The sequence below is a fragment of the Lynx canadensis genome, chromosome A3 (assembly GCF_007474595.2).
Source record: "Lynx canadensis isolate LIC74 chromosome A3, mLynCan4.pri.v2, whole genome shotgun sequence".
In the NCBI taxonomy this organism is placed as follows: Eukaryota; Metazoa; Chordata; class Mammalia; order Carnivora; family Felidae; genus Lynx; species Lynx canadensis.
In genome coordinates this window covers 54,016,922-54,031,563 of record NC_044305.1, presented here as the reverse complement: position 1 = coordinate 54,031,563, position 14,642 = coordinate 54,016,922, and the positions used below count along the sequence as shown (strand labels likewise).

The 14,642-nt window shown below is 45.2% G+C and overlaps 1 protein-coding gene across 4 annotated transcripts in view; it reads left to right on the top strand.

The window, feature by feature from the left end:
* Positions 1 to 13,394, top strand: part of NCK2 (NCK adaptor protein 2) — a 153,292-nt gene extending 139,898 nt beyond the window's left edge. For all 4 annotated transcript variants that reach the window (XM_030310303.1, XM_030310299.1, XM_030310301.1 and 1 more), the window contains exon 5: positions 11,939 to 13,394. In XM_030310303.1, the coding sequence (XP_030166163.1) occupies positions 11,939 to 12,133 (195 nt within the window). In that variant the 3' untranslated portion in view covers positions 12,134 to 13,394. The remainder of the gene's footprint in view (positions 1 to 11,938) is intronic.
* The last annotated feature ends 1,248 nt before the right edge of the window (positions 13,395 to 14,642 follow it).

Here is a 14,642-nt window from a genome sequence, read left to right as displayed (position 1 = left end):
CTCACTAGGAGGCGATGCGCTGGGCCCTTGTGACCTCCCCGCCCCCCCACCCCCCATGTCCTCACCCATCCTGACGCCTCGGATTCCTCTATCACATTCCTGCTGTCCCCACCAAAACTTCACAAACCTTTTTAGGCTAGCATATAAACTTTATTTAAGAAATGTTTTTTATGTGACAAAGTGTACATTACAGAAAATTCACCGTTTCAACTATTTTTAAGTGCAGTGGCATTACGTAGGTTCCCATTATTACACAACCATCACCATTCAAACTTTTTCAACCTCCCTGATTGGAACTGTGGGCCCATTAAATACTAACTTTCCACTTCCCCCTTTCCCCAGCCCCTGGTGACTTTCTCCTTTCTGTCTACCTTCTGTCTCCATGAATCCGACTACTCTAGGTACCTCATGTGGATGGAATCAGACAGTGTCTGTCTGCCCTTTTGTGTCTGGCTTATTTCACATAGCATAATGTCCTCAGGGGTCCATCCATGTTGTCGCCTGTGACAGGATTTCCTTCCTTTTTTAAAGCTGAATGATATTCCATTTTATGCATCTACCCCATATTGTTTATCAATTCATCTGTAGATGGGTAATGGGTAGCTTCCACCTTTTGGCTATTTTTAATGATGCTGCTGTGAACACGAGCGTGCAAATATCTTTTCGAGTCGCTGCCTTCCATTTTTGTAGATGTGTACACCCAGTAGAGGGATGGCTTGATCAAATGGCAATTCAGTGGTTAATTTTTGGAAGAGCTGCTATCTGTCTTCCACAGCGACTGCACCTAGACATTCCCACCAGCGGTGCACAGAGTTTCTCCACATCCACACCAACAGTCGTTACTTTCTGTTTTTTGGAGGTTTTGTTTTTCACCATAACCACCCTAATGGGTGTGAAGTGAGTGACAGCTCACTGTGGTTTTGATTTGTATCAGCACGTAACCTGTTAATCTCAGCTGCACTGGTTGCTTGTGTGGGGATGTTTCTTGTGGCACTCTCGCTAAACAGCTCCTTACCGTGGCCTCTGGTGGCATGGCCAATGTGGGGTTGAGTAACAAAATAGAGCCACCCCCGTAGAGCTTCTAACACAGAAAGCGGTTCTTAGGAATTGCTTGATTTTTATCAGTTAGGTCCGTGAATGGAATTGTGTGCAAACTGGCCTGCTCACTCCCTTCTTCCTTAACTCTCTTCACCTTTTTGAAAGTTCCCACCAGACTATAGTCACTGGAAATCCTACAGAATCAAGCCTGAGTAGTTCCGCAGACAAACAGGAAAAGGCACATGTAAAATTTTCCTCAGCCTCGTAGCAGTAATTCTCAAACTGTGGTCGCTGCATCAGTGTCACCAGAGAACTTGCTAGAAATGCAGAATATCAGGCCTCCCGCAGACCTGCTGAATCTGAGTGTCTGGGATGGAGCCCTGCACCCTCTGTGTGAATGAGCTCTCCCAGTGATTCTGATGCTCAAGTTTGGGAACCACTGAATTATGGCTTAGGAAATTGGTTCCAGCCCTTTTGAGCAGCATTGTGTTCTATGGCAAAATTCGGAATTGAATTTTTGAATGCCATTTATTATTGATCATTTACACTGGGCATGACATGGCAGAAAGAGTGAACAGGACAGTATTCTAAAAGTCTAACCTCTGAGGTATTTACATTTAATTTTAGGAACTATGTTTTGGGAGGCAACGAGGGATATACACACACATACGGGTACTAACTTGAAAATGGGGCACCTGGGTAGCTCAGTCGGTTAAGCATCAGACTTCGGCTCAGGTCATGATTTCGCGGTTCGTGAGTTCAAGCCCTGCATCAGGCTCGTGCTAATGATAGCTCAGAGCCTGGAGCCTGCTTCGGATTCTCTGTCTCCCTCTCTCTCTGCCCCTCCCCTACTCATGCTCTGTCTCTCTCTCTCTCTCTCTCTCTCTCTCTCTCTCTCTCAAAAATAAATTAACATTAAAATTTTTTGTAAAAAAATGGAGAGTAAACACTGTCATTTAAAGATTGGGTTCTGTGGTTGATGATTTATGCAGAAATGTTTATTTCAGGAGGTAATGAGAATGATAATGTTTGATCTTGTCACAGGTGGATTGGCTTTAGGCCTGTGGAGTAAATATTTCAGAGACACATTTAAAGAAGAACAGAAAATGCCAGTGACGACATAATCTGATGCAGAAACAGAGTAGTATCAATTGACAGCTAGTGGCCTAAGTATAGACAGTGAGTCAATTTTGATTAAAAAAAGGCTATATTGGACAACCAGGCCAGGTGATTTAACAGAATGATAAAACTGAAAGGAAGCTTTTTTGAGATAAGAACAGAGAGAGTATTGATCAGTGGAATACAATTTGCCTCTAATCCATAGGTTCTCAGATTTTTGTGGTAAAGGAACTACTTTTCTGGGCAAGGAGTACCTTCCTTAAAGAAGTAAGAAAAGGGAAATATCCATTTGCCAAACAAAAGGAAAGAATGATGTAGCTATTGACAAGAAACCAACAAGGTGACCTCTATTTGGAAGTGCAGAGAGTATTAAATATACGTATAAATGGTTGATAATCAAAAGCCAGCATGACCGGAAATCAGTCCAGAGTCTACCTGGGAGACTTGGCGAACCACACAAAGGACAATTTCAACTCCCCAAAGTGAAAAAAAAAGTAGAAGTTTAAGAATCAGGAGTGCTTGGGAGCAAGGTCCTACCTACCCTCCCGTTATTTCTTCCCACCCACATGCTTAGAAGAAAATCATATTAGTACTTAAGCTATCAGGGATGGAGGTAGAAATAAAGGATATTACAGATTGTTCTTGACTTTATTTATTTATTTATTTATTTATTTATTTATATCAATGAGAAAATAAGGATTAAATCTTGAGGAAAGGAGAGGAATATTTGACCAGGGCATCTGTTTTATAAAAATGCAAAGTGCTTTTCAGCAAGTATTTCAAACAGTGGATATCAAGCTGATGAACCTGTAGAAACAGTACCAAAGAGGGTGTGTTCTTTAGTTTTCTTTTCTAAAAGTGATCGCTTGTGAGCAGAAATTGCAAAGAGGTGAGATGTGAGAATTACCTAAAGAAATGAATAATGGAAGAGATGGTCAGAATTGGAAATTTGTAAGTCAGTACATTTATTTATTTTTTTAATGTTTATTTATTCTTGAGAGAGAGAGTGAGACAGAGTGTGAGCAGGGGAGGGGCAGAGAGCAAAGGAGACACAGTATCCCAAGTGGGCTCCAGGCTCTGAGCTCAGCTGTCAGCACAGAGCCTGACGCGAGGCTCAAACCACGAACTGGGAGAACATGACCTGAGCCAAAGTTGGACGCCCAACCGACTGAGCCATCCAGGGGCCCCAAAATCAGTACAGTTATTGAACATCTACTCTGATCCCAGTGTGGACATGTGGAGTTAAGTCAAGTTCTCGTCCTTAGAGGGATTATATTCAAATAGGGGACCTAAAACCTAAACAAAAACAGTGATAACATATTAATAAAAGCCCAGAGAGAGGTTGATTTTCTACCAGTCTATTAATTGCCCTTATATTCCACTTGGAAGATGACTTCCTGAAAAAAAAAGTGAGGGGTAAAATGAATTGCTTATCCCAAATGATAATTCTTCAGAATCTCTGGTTCAAAAGCTTTGAGAATAGAAAAATCATTCCTTCAAGGAACAGTCAGAAGGAGAGAACAAGAAGACGTGGTCTGATGTTATAATATTTGAAAAGTTAGCATGGCGTTCAGCCAAGAGAAATGGAACCAAGTAAGTATAGTGTTTGGAGAAGGAAAGGGAAGAAAATGTGGATAATGGGAGGAATCTCAAAGATGGGAATTGAAAGGGGGTAGGGGGGACGTTGGGAATTGAGGGCAGATGTTTCAGAATTGAAAAGAAAGTATAAGATTGTATCTAGTTAGATTTTAGTGCAGCCAAAGAAAGTTTAACAAACATGGTAGCTGTGATGGCTTAAAAAGATGTCCACAAATTCTTGATTGCCTCCCCTTCGGAAGGAACTGCACTTAATGACTCACTTCTAATGAGCAGAATGTGGTAGAAGTGATGTTAGGTGATTTCCAAGACTGGGTTGTAAAAGACATTGTGGCTTTGCTCTTTCTCAGATCTCTTGATCTTGAGGGAGTCAGCTGTCAGGTTGTGAAGAGACTCAAGGGCTCCTGACTGGTACATGTGAGCAAACCTGGTTCTTGGAAGCAGCTCCTGAATCCCTAGTTAAGTCTTTAGATGATGTCTTGACTGTAGCCCAATAGCAGTTGAGTGGTTCCAGCTCAAGTTTTAAGGCACTTCCAAATTCCTGAGCCACGGAAATTGCAAGTATAAACGTTCACCGTATTTAAGCCATTGAATTTGGGGGCGATTTGTTACACAGCCAATAGACAAGTAATATGGTACTCCAGGTAGAAAACAAGACTATAAGAAAGGCGACAGTACAAAAATGACAAAATTCAAGAGACACGGCTTTACCATTTGTTGTTCAAAGAAGGAGCAAACAAGTAGCTGTCACGTTGGTAATGTTTATTTTTCCTCTGCTGGAAATCAGGAGACCTCAAAGATACTTGGTGGCAGGTAGTTCAGCGGCTACCTATTGAGTGCTTATGTATCGGATCTGGTTTTTTCTCTAGCATCCGTAAAAATGAACTAGAAGTGAGCCTTTTGGTTCAAGGTGCTTGGAGCTTAGCAAGAGAGACAGATGTAAACAAGGATGACCACGTGATCATGAGTGAAGTAAAATGTGATTCTTCTGGGTTGCCTGGGTGGCTCAGCCAGTTAAGTGTTGACTTCAGCTCAGGTCATGATCTCACGGTTTGTGAGCTCAACCCCCACGTTGGGCTCTGTGCTGACAGCTCAGAGCCTGGAGCCTGCTTTGGATTCTGTGTCTCCCTCTCTCCCTCCCCCTCCCCCTCAGAGCTCATGCTCTATCTCTCTCTCAAAAATAAATATTAAAAAATTTTTTTTGCGGGGGGGACGCTTGGGTGGCTCAGTTGGTTAAGCATCTGACTTCAGCTCAGGTCACGATCGCGAGGTTCGTGAGATCGAGCCCCGCGTCGGGCTCTGTGCTGACAGCTCAGAGCCTGGAGCCTGCTTCGGATTCTGTGTCTCCCTCTCTCTCTGCCCCTCCCCTGCTCATGCACGTGCTCGCTCGCTCTCTCTCTCTCTCTCTCTCTGTCAAAAATAAACATTGGAAAAAAATTTTTTTTAATTTTTTTTTAATGTGATGCTTCTGCAATAGAAGATAGACCTCTTCTAGTTTGTTTGGAAAGTTAAGTATTCTCTAGAGATTCTAATCGAAAGAAATCTTTTAAAAGTTGGCAAGATGCTGATTGCTGTGTTTATAAAGTTTCATAAAACAAACTTAAAGAAGAGCCCCTAAATGGTGGTGTTCGCTTAATATTTCCCCAAAGATGTTGTACTCCTGACATGACTGTAGTTTATTAAACTGTTCCAGTCTCTTCCCAGTTTCAGGAATTCTATCTGTTTTGCGGTTGAGAAAACTGAAGCGGCAAACCATTGGGAAATTTGCCCAAGGTTGTGTTGCTAGTTGGTAAAGGAGCCAGAATATGAACCCAGGCAGCCTGGTTCCAGAGCCTATAATACAACCAACTGTCCTCCTTCTCAGTTAGTGTAACTGTACTAGAAACCTGGAGTCTGAACAAATCACGACTTGCCCAATGTCACATGACCAGTTTCTACCTGTGTCATAGTGGACTGATTTCTTACAGACTAACACTTCTGCTGAAAACAGCTAGAAAAGCTGGACAAAACCTTGAAACAAACAAAAAGCAACCAAGAAGTAGTCTTTCAGGAGCCTATGGTGCTGGGGGCAAAAATTAGAGGTCAGGGCCACCAAGGAGTCATGGCCCCAGGAAAAAAAAAAAAAAAAAAAAAAGCCAGGCCTTTAGTATGGACTCTCCAAACTACTACTCTTCTACATACTAGAAGCCCAAAGCAAACCTGAAATAAATCACAGTCATTCATTCTGTTCCTCATTGTATTAAGGTGTTCTGTGTTACCTTCACTGAGTAGAGAAGCAAAAGCAAATAAATCTCTGGAAGACAGTATCAGCCTTGCAAACCTCATATCAATATGCAGCATTCAAATTAAAGTACCAAAAGATAAGGCTGAATTACCAAAAACAAAGAGGGGAGAAAAAGAGAATAGAAACAGACCTACAGAAACCCAGATTTTGAATGTGTAAGTGTGGTTTTTAAGGTGAATGGATTCGTAGTTTCAGGAAATTCTGCAAGATGAATTTGAGTCGAGAATTAGAAGTAATAAACAAAAAGAGCAAAGTGAGAATTATAAGACCAAAAAATACAGTAATTGAAATTAACAACTTGGTAGGTTTACAGTAGATTAAACACAGCCAAAGAAGGGATTAGTAAATGGGATGATAGCTCAAAGGAATAGAAATTTTAGGTTTCTAAAACACACAAAAAAAGAGAAAAGCACAAGAGATTTTGCTATGGACCAAGTGTGTGTGTGTGTGTCTCCCTTTATCTCCTGCAAAATTCACATGCTGAAGCCCAGTACCCAATGTGATGATATAGGGTGGGAGGAGCCCTCATGAATGGAATTAGTGCCATGAGAAAAGAGACCCTAGAGAACTCTCTTGGCCCTTCTGCCGTTTGAGGACACCATGAGAAAATGGTTATCTATGAAGCAGGAAGCAGGCCCTTACCAGACACTAAATCTGCCAAATCTGATCTTGACTTCCTTGTCTCTAAAACTAAGAGAAGTCAATTTCTGTCTTTAAACCACCCAGCTTATGGTATTCTGTTATAGAAGGCTGAACTGAGATTTATAGGACCAACTGAAAGGTTTACCGTACACGTAACCGGTGTCCCAAAAGAATGGATGGTGAGGAGGAGAGGTAGGCAAGAGGGGGAAGCAATATTTGAAGCAGTAAATGCCAGTGCCACATGACTAGTGGATAGCCGGGCCAGGTCTAGCTTCAGATTTATCGTCTTCAAAACATTTTTCATTATGACACATAGCACCCAGAAAATGTCGTTTAAGAAGTATGTGTTTAACCCAGATCAAGGTCAGGAAATAGGACACTGCTGGTACTCCAGAAGCTCCTGCCCACCCCCATAGTAGCTTCCTGATTGCACCACGCCTCCCACTAGAGATAACTGCTACCTTTGATTTTATGATAATCATTTTCATCATTGGTTAAACCTACATGTATATCCCTAAACAGTCCATTTTAGCTTTGCCTGCTTTTGAATCCTGTGGATGGTATCATACTGCAGCTATTGTTTTCTCATTTTCTTCTCTTGGTCCGTACTGTATGAGATTTATTTAGTCCACGTTGATACGTTATGGGACCTGGTCTGGATCACCTGGCGGAAGAACCAGGTGGCACTCGGAGATCTTGGAAGGCAGGAGGTTTATGTTACACCAGCCAGCTCAGAGGAGATCACTCTCCAGAGGTCTGAGCCCTGAGCGTAAGCAGAGGGAACAATTTGTAGCCTGTTACTTCTGCATTCTGCATTAGTAGTAATTTGGCACGTGAAGCAAGCAGGGCAGAAGAACCCGGAGGGGGGTTTTCGGTGGGGGACTGGAAATTTCTCTATCAGTCCTGTTGGCCATCTTATAACAGATTTTGCCCTATTAGATCGATTTCATTGTTTGATGAAGTATATACCTCATCTATGTGTCCATTTTCCTGTTGGTGGAGATGAAGAGTGTTTGTACTTCGACGTCATTATGAGTAATGCTGCTCGGATGTTCCTAAACCTGTAGCCTAGTACACATGTGCACGCTTCTCTAGAGCACTTCTCTAGAACACCTCCCTGCAGTGGAAGTGCGGCGTTCTTAAGAATGCCTGCACTCAACTTCTCCATGATGCAAAAACGGTAGCGCTGGCTTCTACCCCCACCAACCATGAAGACTTCCCAAGTCTGGCACACTTCCCACCTCACAATCACTGCGACACATTGGCCTCCCGAGGAGGGACACTCAACAGGGCTTCCGCTCTTGGGCCCCGTCATGGAAAGCTTGTTTACTACCTCATGGGGACCTGTGCCTTCTGATCAGTAACACCCCAAAACAAAAGCGTGTGTGGAGAGAGAATGCGGGGCTGGAGTCTGTTTGGGTCCTCTTTTCTCAGCGTAGGTATTCACACAAAACCCTGTTAAGGTTCTTTGACAAGCTTTAAGTGAGGGTCCAGAGCACAGCGCTACTGGTCGAGGGGAGCGTGGCATGGTTTTTTTCACCCAAGTCTGCCAAGTCGTTCCAGAAAACCAGCCTGGAAGGACCGTGGAAATGTGGACAAGACTGGTGGCACTGCCTTCCCAGGGGTCCTCCCCTGCCTCATGAGCTTTCTCTGGAGGCAGAGTTGTTTTGATTCTGGAGCCTCTCCATCTCTGTCGGGCCCAGGGAACTGGCCCAAACTGAGGAAAAGAGATGTTAGAGCATTCTCCCCACCTGTGTCCCAGTGTTTCATCGAGGCAGTTTTGCGCAGCAAAGTCTGGAGCAGGGCCGGACCCCTTAATTTTTTTTTTTAATGTTTGTTTATTTTTGAGAAAGAGCATGAGCAGGGGAAGGGCAGAGAGAGGGAGACACAGAATCCAAAGCAGGCTCCAGGCTCTGAGCTGTCAGCACAGAGCCTGCTGTGGTACTCGAACTCACAAACGGTGAGATAGTGACCTGAGCCGAAGTCAGTTGTTCAGCCAACTGAGCCACCCAGGCGCCCCGAGGCCGGACTCCTTAGAATCAGGAAGGCATCCACAGCCTGGAGGTGAGATTGGCCATGGAGCTCCCTCCTTTGAGGGGCTACTTAGCCCATCAGTCATGTTCATATCTTTTTCTCATGGCTCTGAACATCTGAGAGCGCTGCTGGTAGTTGGCCCAGATCTCATTTCTGTTCTCAAACTGTCTCAGCATCCCCTGGATGGCTCAATGAAACACAGATGGCTAGGCCCCACCCTGGAGTCTCTGAGGCAGCAGGTCTGGGGCGAGGCCTGAGAATTTGCTTTTTCTGGCTGATTCCCAGGTGACACTGCCACCGTTACTGGTCTCGGGAGCACACCTTGAGAGCCACTGGTCTAGCTCCTCTTCAGGCTTCATTCAGTGCTGGTTGTGAGAACATGTAACTGCGTTTTAGTTCGTAGATTGGAAATTCTACTCAGGATGCATTGAGAATGCCCCAAATGTTCGGCATTCCTGCTTGACATAAACTTGGTTCGTTCTGTGTCCTTAACTTTAAGCTTAGTTTCTGCTCAAGAGCCCATGAAATTAACAATTACCTTCTCTGCTGCATCAGTTTTACTGGCGTTAACACACGCATACATGTGACGCGCCATGATGTTACATTAAGGAGCTTAAATTAGAAGCAAATCTCCCTGGTCAGAAAGTCATCTGGTCATTTGGCTTAATGAAAATTGGGTCTGTCATGTACTGACCCTGACTCATGTACCGCCTCCACGACGATGCTGCTCTGTGAATTGAGAAGTATCTATAAAACCAGCATAGGGCCCCGCTTGTGCTAAACTGTAAAGGTGAGGTGGCCTTCTGTCTTCTCCGAAAGACACAGACTCCTGTCCCAGAGTACATATATTTCAATGAAATTTACTAGAAGCTTGAAACTAAACCTTGCCTTAAGGAAAACGTGAAGCCCTCAGGAGAGGGTTGAGTGGTTCATAACTTGTATGTACTGTCGCACGCGGTTGTGGTGTCCTGATCCGCTAGGACTAATAACTTGTGACAGCCACGATGACGCCAACACCGCAGGCCTCGCTCACGCGTGGAGTACCCGTCAGGCCGCACCTGCTTCACTCCGTTCTTTTTTTAGAACAGTACACAGCCACCAGCTTGGGCGATGATTCTGAGGACGCTGACGCTAGGCTGCATCTATCTAGTTCGGTCCTGCGAAACAGTCATGATTTGAGAATTATGCAGTCAAGTGATTGCTTAGAACCAACGCCGTCTTGTGCTGTTTGCTGTTTAGAATATTACGTTGATAGGGTGGCTTGACCGGATCATCTGTGACATCAGGGTTCGTGATGATTTGTTTCTAAGAGGTCTGGTGTGGGAAATGCTCTTCAAGTTCTGTGTCCTCCTCTCCACCCCCGACCCTTTAGTGGCCATGATTCTGAAAATCACATGTAGCCTGAGGCTGAATCGCAGAGAACTCTTCCTGTGTCTTCCTGAAGGTTCACCCTGTTACCACTTGATGTTCCTCTGGGACATCAAGCCCTAGGATGAAGCGTGGAGATAAGATGGGGCTTTTCCCTCAAAGGTTTGTTTCTGCTTGGTCTGTTTGAGACTGAGGGATACATAAATACAAACTATGAATACAATTGTCTCTTGATTCTTTTATGATAGCAGCTGTGACTGGTGGGTGAGCCCCGAGGTGCTTTTACAGAGTTGAATGTCCCCAGACATCCATTTCCCTGAGCTGTCATTGACTTCATGGGATTTCCACTTGTCTTGCAAGATTGGCACACTTTGTATCAAATGTTTGTAAACTCTGTGTAAGAGACAATGGCTGAGATGCTTGTTCATTTTGTCCCCGTGGGAAGGACACAAAGCTGGGTGGGTCCTCAGCAGCAAGAAGGTGCTGGGTATTGGGGAACACTGAATCCTGCTTTAGGAATTCAGTCACCAACTGTAGTAGCCTTGGGGCGCCTGGGTGGCTCACTCGGTTAAGTGTCTTGATCCTGGCTCAGGTCGTCATCTTGTAATTCATGGGTTCGAGCCCCACATTGGGGCTCTGCTCTGGTGGTGTGTAGGCTGCTTGGGATTCTTCCTCTCTTCTCTGCCACTTACCTGCTTATGGTCTCTCTGTCTCAAAATAAATAAATGAACTTTAAAAAAAGAAAAAAAGAACTGTAGTAGGCACTCACCATCTGTATGGCGAAATATGGTGAAATATGGCAGTGGAGAAGACATGGTCTACCTGGCCTAATGCATAATGAAGGAATAAGACATGCGTGTAAATTATTTATTACAGAGAAGTTACTAGAATGCACTCTGCTTCTGCCACTGGAAGCTATTGCTTTATGCTATGTGGACAGACGAGGTGGAAGAACTTCTCTTGATTGAGAATGGGGAGGCTTCCCCAGGTGGAAAACCTTATAGCTGAGCCTTACAGGAATAGTTGTCCAAGGTGGGGGGACAGGATGGCTCAAAGAACAACGTGAACAGATGTGAAAAATGGCACTAGGGGTGGGACATACTTTCATCTCCTTCATTTTGATCTGTAGGCATAGGGGCCAGGAGACACAGCCCCGATGGGCTGTGGTGGGCAGTAGGGTTTTATTCTGAGGCCGTTGTGGGAGGCGAGCCTCCTTCCACTTCCCTCCTCAGCCTTGCCAGCTATTTAGTGCCTCAGAAGAGGCAGGACCAATTTTAATAAAAATAATGGTATCTTTCTAAAAATGTATTCAAAGGTAAGCAAGGCACTGACATAATCACAAATTTAAATGTTTCTCAGGAAAATTTGTGCTTAAACCATAGTACAGTCACCCCCCCACCCCCCCCCAGGATATTACCAACCATGTTTAAAATGCAAGCCAGAGTTTTCAACTGCTCTTAAAGTATTTATTTTTAAATAGCTTAGAATTTGAACATTTTTGATGGCTTAATTTCTGATAGTCAGCAGAAAGGAAATCTCTAGCTGCTGCCTATATGCAAATCCACTTTTTACAGATTCCCAGTTTATCCCAAATAGGTTGGGAAATTTGAAAAGATGCAAGTCTCTTGAGTCTCCGGTTTTCACACTAAAATCTATTTGGCACCAAAGCTGTACTAAGCAAAATGCAGTTTTGCTCGGGGTCCGGACGCGTGAACCCTGGATGGCCTCCGGGTCATCCTGAGCGTCAGGTGTCATAGAAGACACCGCAGGAGACCGGGCTCCTGTGCTCGCGGGTGGTGGCGATCCCCCATCTCCTGCGCGCGGCCCACCCTGACTCGTGTTCTGTTTCCTCCCCAGCCCAGTGACTTCTCCGTGTCTCTGAAAGCATCAGGGAAGAACAAACATTTCAAGGTGCAGCTTGTGGACAATGTCTACTGCATCGGGCAGCGGCGGTTTCACACCATGGATGAGTTGGTGGAACACTACAAAAAGGCTCCCATCTTCACCAGCGAGCACGGGGAGAAGCTCTACCTCGTGAGAGCGCTGCAGTGACGGCCCCTGCCACAGCCCCAGCCACCTCTGGGCCCTCGGGGCCGCACTCACCTCCCCAGAGCCGAGCGGACCGGCCCCCAGAAGCAGCCGCGCTCACGGGCCCTCCCGCAGCGGGCTCCGCTCCGTCCGGTGGTTCATCATCGTCTCTTGGCTTCCTTTGCCTCGTTCATCTTCGCGTGCAGGTCGGTTTGTTTGCCACTCGCCTCTCTCCTCTGCCGCGCCGCGCCCTGCCACCCACTCTCCAGCCGCCCTCCTCCCGGCCAGGTTCAGGGCTCGGGAGGCGAGGAGGAACGTTCCTTCACTTTATTCCTGTGCAACTGAAAACAGCCTTCGGGTTGTTCACGCTGACAGAACCCCTCATGAAAAAGACATCGGGCACGGTTTGAATGCACCAAAGCTGCCGTTAATTATGTGAACTACAGTACGCTCCGAACGCGGGGTCCGCAGGCCCTGGGCTCCCTCTCCGGCCAGGCGGCACCTGCGAGGTCCCCGGCCCTGGCTCCGTGCCCCTCGCCCCTGCATGGCTCCCAGACTGTCCAGGGAGAGTGGACGCGCTTGCGGGTAGCAGCACCAGAACCACCAGATGAGACAGTCGCGAGGAAACTCCAGTGCCTTCGGGGCTATGCTTGCAATAAAAGAAATTTCCTTGAAAGTCCGTCTGCAGAAGCCGGACCGGTGACTCCGAAAGACAGAGGTTGTGGTCATTTCCCCCCAGATGTGCCATCCGCATAGTGCTTTTTCCTTTTGCCCTTCGGCTTGTTTAAATTTCACAATTATGTATTTAATTCTCAAAGTAATATGTATCCGTAGCCATTTGTTGACACTAATACAGATGATTAAGGAAAACAGCTGATCTTTGGGGAAGGGGAGCTACCATACACTTACACACACACACACACGCACACACACACACACCATATATATATATACACACACACACACACACACACACACACACACATATACACACACACATCCATGGATGTGTGTGTGTATATATGTGTGTGTGTGTGTGTAAGAACTATTTGCTTTACAGGGAATTTTTCAGGGTTTACAAGAGAATATGTGATTGGTAGGTAAAAGACACACAGAATGTTTATGAAGAAATTGCATTTTTTTCTTTACATTTGAACTTCTTTATAGTTGAAATATACAGTCTTGAGATGGCACATTCCTACAACTGAAGAAGGGGTCTCGAGACCTCCTGAACTTGCATACTCAGTTTTTTGGATATTGTAATAAAAAACGTATTATGAGAAGACTATGTGTGTATTGATCTTTGGGAAAACTCAGACTCAATACGGGGAAGTAGTCGCTCTAGCATTTACTGAACACTCAGTGCCTACAGGGAAACATTTTTAGAGAGGAGGCTAATAAATTTATTATTTGTGTGTTTTCTTTTTCTACCACCACATCTTTGTATGTTGAAATAATAAATTTGAATTAGTGAAACTCTCCAAGAGAAAGCAGAATCTCAAGCCTGGTCTTAACTTTACTCTTTGGAAATTATCCGTCACACAATGTTTTCCTAAATGTTCGTCAGCCCCGCTTCTCAGCTGCAGCTTTTCTCTCTTCACCCGGGTCTCACTTTCATTTGTTCAATCGGTAAATGAATCTCGAACGGTCGCGGTGTGCCAGGCACTGGAAAACGGGATTTGTGCCTTCGCGAGCTAATTACGAGTGCGTGTTCAACGCTCCATCTATGCGTCCTCACTTATTATTCCTCATGACAATCCCATGAGACGGCCCTGTTCTCATCCCCCTTACAGAGATGGAGGAAGTGAGGCATGAGGTACGTGCACAAGGTCACATGGCTGGTACGTGGTAGGGCAGGGTTGCACACCCAGAGATCAGGCTTCAGGGGTACAACCTTCCAACACCAGCCCAGGAAGGAAGGCTTCCAAGAGAAATAAGATACTCTCACCCATGAGAGTTTGCTCTTCATCTGCCATTCCTGTTTTCTATGAGTTGATTTGTATCTCTTTGTTGCCTTTGATATAAATTAGAAGTTTGGGGTCTGGTACCTGGAGTTGGGGTACCCCATTACATCAGAATATATATCCAGGTGAGTGGTGTGGATCGCTAGTCTAGACGAAGCACGTGTAGGTACAGAGTACCTTATCCCTGGAAATAACAAGTCCTTCTGACTTTTCAGGTCTCACTGTTGTGTGTTCCATTTTGACTTGATGCTTAAAATCCCTGTGTATAATGAGTGTCTGGATAGCTAAAAGAGTTGGATTTACACGTAGCAATTAAGGAAGAAACCAGCAATTAAAGGACACAAGACAGATACACATTTTGGCTTCAGCAACTGCTTTAAGGCTTATAGTTAAAACTGACAGTCGTCGTCAGTCTTGTCCCAAACCACCATGGGAAGTCCTCCAGCTGCGTGGGGTAGATGAGGGTTCGTATTTACAAAGGTTCCAGCATCCCTGTGTGGCAGCAGGTGGCCCGGTGGAGGGTGGATTGATAGCCCCAGTGTGAGCCTGTTGACAGTGGCGGAAGGCAG